The 6,434-nt window shown below is 37.0% G+C and overlaps 1 protein-coding gene across 3 annotated transcripts; it reads left to right on the plus strand.

Moving 5' to 3' along the window:
- The first annotated feature begins 16 nt into the window (after positions 1-16).
- Positions 17-2,829, plus strand: LOC133738710 (putative L-ascorbate peroxidase 6). 3 transcript variants are annotated; one of them, XR_009860245.1, is made up of 10 exons: positions 17-261; positions 344-455; positions 542-669; positions 755-825; positions 951-993; positions 1,088-1,184; positions 1,367-1,450; positions 1,600-1,718; positions 1,797-1,969; positions 2,433-2,829. XR_009860245.1 is itself a non-coding variant. In XM_062166291.1 (10 exons), exons 1-10 carry the CDS (start codon positions 99-101, stop codon positions 2,533-2,535), a joined length of 987 nt encoding a protein of 328 aa, XP_062022275.1. In that variant the 5' UTR covers positions 19-98; the 3' UTR covers positions 2,536-2,829. The 3 variants fall into 3 exon arrangements, 2 of the variants coding, with proteins under 2 accessions (XP_062022275.1, XP_062022276.1); XM_062166291.1 differs by having other exon boundaries at positions 19-261; positions 1,797-1,863; XM_062166292.1 differs by having other exon boundaries at positions 100-261; positions 547-669; positions 1,797-1,863.
- The last annotated feature ends 3,605 nt before the right edge of the window (positions 2,830-6,434 follow it).

Consider the following 6,434-nt stretch of genomic DNA (forward strand, 5'->3'; position numbering starts at 1 on the left):
CCCCTGCACTCGATGGCATGTGATTAGGGCCCTCGATCTGCAACTAAAACCTCTCCTAAAATTTGAAGCCCCACTTGATTCCCAACCGTCCGTTAAAGATGGCATCATCATCAACTACCTCCACCGCCGTCTCCCTCCTCTGCTCCGCAACCTCTTCCTCCAGATTTCCATTCAGTACAACTCTTCCCGCCAAATCCTCATCAACGCTCAATTTTCGCGCCAACTCTCTCCCCGCCACCCATGCAGCTTCGTCTTCTTCAGGTAACAGCAAATCAAACCCTAACGAAACTGGATTGGTTGCTTAGAAAATGAAAGGAAATAGTATTCATATTCAATTTTACAGGTAAAGATGAGATTTTGGGGAGAAGAGGACTGGTGTTCACACTCACAGCCACACTGCCATTGCTTCTTCCTTTCTCGGAATCCATGGAGGCCTTTACAGCCAAGGCGGTGGAGTGAGTCCAATCTTAAAAATTTTCATTCTTTCGGAATTTTAGTATGTGTGAAGTAATTATTTGGTTTTGCTTGTGGAATTTGAAAGGCCAGATACAAGTGTATATGAGGTTATGAAGGAAGAGATTAGGAAAGTTGTGTCTAAGGGCAAAGCTGCTGGTGTGCTTCGTTTTGTATTTCATGATGCAGGGACCTTTCAATTGGATGACAATTCGGGTAAATTATCCGAGTTTCTTTCAAATTAGGCTCTGTTATCTTGGTTTATAACCTTATGCATTTTGATGTACCATTGGTATGGCAGGTGGCATGAATGGTTCAGTCATATATGAACTCGATAGACCCGAAAATAAAGGTCTTAAAACTCCTTTTAAGGCATGCATCTCTAGCACTGTCTCCTTTCTCAAGTTCCTGTTTTGTTGAGTTAAATAGTGAGTAAATTTAATTTTTTATATGATGTACTACCAGCTAACTCCTGGGTGGATTAAATTGTTGGTTAGATTTTAGAGAAAGCAAAGACTGAGGTGGATGCAGTACAACCAGGTCTGTGTCTTCTGATATACAGTTAGACAGGGTTTTTGTATTAATGGATGATTTGGTACTCTGCTAACATTCTGTGGATGTTTCCGATGATTAGTATCGTGGGCAGACATGATTGCTGTGGCTGGAGCTGAAGCAGTTTCAGTATGTGGAGGTCCGACTATCCCAGTTGCATTGGGCAGACTAGACTCAAAGTAAGCTAACAAAGAAAGCAACCTCATGATTGAGTATAAACCATTCAATTGCCTACTATGGGTAGGATACTTGACATTAAAAATAGAGTTAAGAGAACTTTAAGTCTTGTGTATCTGCAGCATTAATGTGTTTCGAATTCATTGCTGTTGCTGAGATATATGACTCTCTCATCATTTTCCAGGGAGCCTGATCCTGAAGGAAAACTTCCTGAAGAAACTCTTGATGCTTATGGTCTAAAGCAAAGCTTTCGAGCAAAAGGCTTATCGTGAGTTCATATATGATGAAGGTTCCTTTTTCCAATTTGGATGTTCTAGATTTAAAGTTGTTAACCAGATTTAAAGCAAAGTTCTAGATCTCTTTCACTTTACTTGGTACAGGTTTAAACTAAACCATGATTGTGTCTTCTGTTTGCAGAACTCAAGAACTTGTTGCTCTGTCAGGTGCCCATACTCTGGGAAATAAAGGTTTCGGAAGCCCAACTGTTTTTGACAATTCATACTTCAAAGTTCTTCTTGAGGAATCTGTGTCCTCAGGTAAATAGTAAGATGGATAAAAGAGTTTTTCTTTCTTTTTCCCTTCATTGTTTGATTACTTATACACTATGCATGCAGGTAGTATGTCAAGCATGACTGGACTTCCTTCAGATCGCGCACTTCCCAAGGATGATGAATGCTTAAGGTCTATTTCCTCTCAAAAAACTTTAAGATATGTGTTTTAAGCAATTGAGCTAGTAGAATCAGTTACTCAAACAAGAATCAGTAATTCGCCTCTGCCAAGATTTAAGGTAAGAGCCATTGTCTTATAAAAATCTAATTTTGTGGAACAATCAATCCACAAATTCTTCGAAGTAGCTGAAAATTTGAAACTAGTGTGATCTCACAAATTACAATAAAAGATTCTTTCAAAAATTAATGGTTTATATCTGTACCCAATTATTCTCAAAAAAAAAAAAAAAAAAAAATCTGTACCCAATAATCTGGATATGGAATGAACAATATTTTGTCACGGTGAGTTGATGCTACTGTGAAGAAGGCTTTAGCTTGTACAGTGCCTTATGCTCACCAATTTTATGAATGACCATCTACATTCTTTCTTTTCTTATTTTCACCAGAAGAAAGATGAATATACATGCGCTGTATACCCATCAACTAAGACTACAAATAGTTACCTGTATTAGCATGTTATGTTTATGAATATTTTCTCTTCTTCCGCATATCCAACTAAAGAAAAGCTCTTTTCATGAACAGATGGATAAAAAAGTATGCCGACAATGAGAACAGTTTCTTTGAAGATTTTGAAAAGGCTTACATCAAGTTGGTCAATTCAGGAGCAAGGTGGAAGAGCTTGTGAATATTTGCAGCAGCAGATCATGTTTTTGATTGGGCCTGCAGCCTGCTTCTGCAGAAATGAATACAGTAAAGAGTTGAAGAAGTATACCAAATGCGCAACCATGGCCTCCTATAAACAGTTAAAAGTGAAAGCAGGCTCAGGGTTGGTTGGGCACTTAAATCCTCAATATAGATGATTTGCTGCGAACATTAATCATATGTTTAGCGGAAAGAGTGGAAGGTCTGATGACCCAGACAAGACTTTATCTTATATAATCATTATTATCCATCAAATGATTCAGGTTCTTATGCGTAATTGATCAGTAATAGTTTACTTGCTTTGGGCGCTTTTAAGTTTTAAGTGGACAAAAGAATGAACTTTTGGACTAGACGTAATGCCTACTATGTGGGGAACTGTTAAGGTAATTATTAGCTATAATCCTACATGTAGAAATGATGCTGTATCGTAAGTCTTTGGGTGTATAATTCAATCTCAGAAAGGTAACCCATCAAATAGTTACATACTTGACTATTACTCTACTGGTGGGGTGATTCGCAGCTGGTGTGCATTGAAATTTGCGTTGATTTCTAAACCCTTCTGAATTAGGTTCAATTTCACTAAAGAGTCTAGATTTGGAAGCCGCTAAATTCAATACTCCGGAGCCAGTAACCCATAAGTTAGCTTATTCAGCTTATTCTGTAGGTTACATCGCAGAGAAAGATTTCATTAAGTAGGATGGATGAAAGGTGAAGCAATTGGACCTCTGGATGGGTTTGAAAGAAACCAAAAGAAAAAGACTTCAAAGAAGTGTACCAAGTAATATATTCAGTGACGTTCTAAGCCAACAATATAGGTCCAAAGGTATACTTGTCTCCTGGTGGGTCAAGCAACCCTTGTTGTATATCTATATGACTATATATATATATATATATATAGTGTGAGAATCTTCTCATCTAATGGTCCATCTAGACCACTAACAAAGCGGGATTTAATTTTAAAGTGTGGTTCAGATTGATAAACTAAAATTATAAGATGCCAAATATCTATCAAGAACAGTATGTGGTCTTTACTTAAAATGGGAACAGTATCATTAACATCTTGTTAATTAATATAGATAGCTAAAAGAAGGATTAGATGCTCGATAGGCCTTTCAACCCCACATTGTTCCTTCAATTTATTTTGTAATTTGACCATTCTTGTCTTTGTGGCCGAGGGTTCTCTCTGGTCGGAAATGGGAATCATAGAGCAGCATGTGCCAAGGAAATAAGATTGAAAAATTGATAGAAATTTTTTTTGATACATAGAACCAAAAATAATTTATTTTTCTTAATACCCTAAAATTTCTTAAACCCGCTTCACAACCCTAAACTCGAAATTGGGACCTCTTGCCGAACACTACATTCTTTAAGAAACATGAAACTCTAACAAGTAGCTAAGTAGATACCATGATGGAATTCGAATAATAACAAAATAATAATTAGAAAACTGCTATATTAAATTATTAATAAGAAAACTGTTAGAATGCACTCAAGAGTTTTCAAATCTGATTGTGACAATTTAAGCAACAGACCATGCATGTTAGATATATAGGTATATAAAAAGATGATACAACATTATTAATCCCCCCCCCCCCCCCCCCCCCCTCAAGTCTTAGTTCTTTCCCTGTTCAAGACCTACCTAAGGACAGTTCTGAGGGGTCCCTGCACTGAATTGTCTGGATTTCCATACTGTATTGTAGTCTGTATATATATGTAGAGTTTTGAATGGTTCAGTTCAGAATATCTTTCTCCAACCAGAATAATAAGACAGAACCCTTATCATTCAATTATTTACTTAAACACTTTGTTCAATCTTATGGATTAGTTTCCCTAAATTCAATTTCCATCACATGCATGTCTGCAACCAACTTAGCTTTAAGCAAAGCATACAATTATTAGAAATATACATGGTTTATTTTGCTTGGCTTTCACTAAACTATGTCTGTATGAATTAGGATTCATTTTCTTTCAAATAATGCAATATAGTTTTTGACTACTTCATCTCTTGGAAGCCTAGAGGGGATCAAACCCTTTCAGGCAAATGGAAATAAAGGCAAATGGAAATAACAGTTTGAGATTGACTTCAACTTAGTTTGCTTGTAAATTCAAGTTTCAAATCTCTATCAGTTTTTTTGTTTACAATTATTTTTGGCCTATTTATATATTGTTGGGAGTGATTAAAAAGTAAAAGGAGGAAAATGAAAGAGAACAAGAACATAGGGCCACGTCACCTCAGTGGCTCAGTCGAGTAGTATTCTTAAAGTCAGCATGATATTTTCTTTCTGTTTTGTCTATGATAGAAGATAAGTTTCAGTGCATACATATGTGTTTCAGTCTTGTCCGTCACATTCCAATGGAAAATGGAAAAGTTTTCTTTAATGTGAATGGTGAAAAGTTTATTGATTCTCACACGAAACCATAGATATCCACGAAAGAAGAAGAAGAATTATTCTCTTTGGTTTTATGGGTGTCTGTACACAACTCCTGGCCGGAAGAGAAAGAGGGTGATGAAAATCCAACACCTTGTAGCCAAGACATAGATTTATGGTGAAGTAGTCCATTTGTCAAACATTGTCGTTAGGGCAACTCCAACCATGGAGTGCCAAATTCAAAATTGGCCAATTATAAGACTTTCCATCTCCAACCAAGGCTTTTTGGTGGATCTGGTCTTATAAATATAAGACTTGGAGCCATTTGAAGTCTCATATTTGAGACTTTTCCAAGACCAGGACTCGGCACTGTTCATGGGGCCCAGCATGTGGGCTGTCTCAGCCCAAAAGAGGGAGGAACGCGCCAGGGGTGGAGAAGGAAGGAGACGCGTGCGCCATTTGAAGGGAAGAAGGTCAGCACGCGCGCCAAGGAGCTGGAGAGAGAAGGTGAAGGGCTTTTTCATCTGCAGACGTGGGGCCCGCGAGCATTTTATGTCCCCTGCTGACCGTTGGAACCCCCAACGGTCATGAAACTGGCGGTCCTGATTGATCAGGTTTAAATATAGACGGTCAGATGTGCCCCTTTTTTTTTTTTTTTTTTTTTACTCAACAGATCCATTTTCAATCTGATGGCTCAGATTTGAGGGGAAAAAACTTATCAACGGCTCTTATTAATTGAAGAGTTATTATTTCCTTTTTGTTCCAAAAAAATTAAAAAATTATCAGAAAATTGAGGGGAAAAAATATACCCGTTGAAACAGTGCAACAAGGGGTTAATAAGAATAATTTTTAAATATTATGATAAAATGTTAAATTATTTATTATTACCTTATTTAATTAAATTAACATATTTTTAATATAATATTCATCAAAATTATACTCATATTATATTTTAGTCAAGAATAGTGAAAATAGCACCCCTATATAGCACCTCATGGTTAGAGATGAGAATTGAGTCCTATATGAATAGTGCAACAAGGGGGTGCTAAAATGAGAATAGCACCCCCAAATAGAGCCTATGGTTGGAGTTGCCCTTATATTACCTCTTTGGCGATGTTGCGCCTGTTAGGGTTTAGGTAACAATACACAAAGCTCAAGCTATTATCAAATGTGTCAATATTGAATATTGTATATTAAGTATACAGTCTTTCACGTGCACCTTTATTTCGAAGACCGAAACGATTCGAATGCAGGACCTCTCTTCTGCAAGTCTGCAACCAAGGTTTTGATGTGGTATACATTAGTACATTACATAACCATTGGGCCCTTAGGGTTTAGGAAACATTAAGCAAAGCTTAAGTTGCTATTAAATGTGTCAACATTGTATATCAAGTTTATAGTCTTTTCAAGTACAATCCCATTTCAGGGACCGAAAAGATTCAAGCATAGGATATCCCTCCTGCAAGTCTGCAAACAAGACTATGATGTCATATAAGTTACACAACAATTGGAC

The sequence above is a fragment of the Rosa rugosa genome, chromosome 3, assembly GCF_958449725.1.
Source record: "Rosa rugosa chromosome 3, drRosRugo1.1, whole genome shotgun sequence".
Lineage (NCBI taxonomy): Eukaryota > Viridiplantae > Streptophyta > Magnoliopsida > Rosales > Rosaceae > Rosa > Rosa rugosa.

Coding starts and splice junctions, on each gene's coding strand:
- LOC133738710 (XM_062166291.1), top strand. CDS start 99: ATGGCATCATCATCAACTACCTCCACCGCCGTCTCCCTCCTCTGCTCC. Junction 262..343: donor TGCAGCTTCGTCTTCTTCAG/GTAACAGCAAAT, acceptor TCAATTTTACAG/GTAAAGATGAGATTTTGGGG. Junction 456..541: donor TTTACAGCCAAGGCGGTGGA/GTGAGTCCAATC, acceptor GGAATTTGAAAG/GCCAGATACAAGTGTATATG.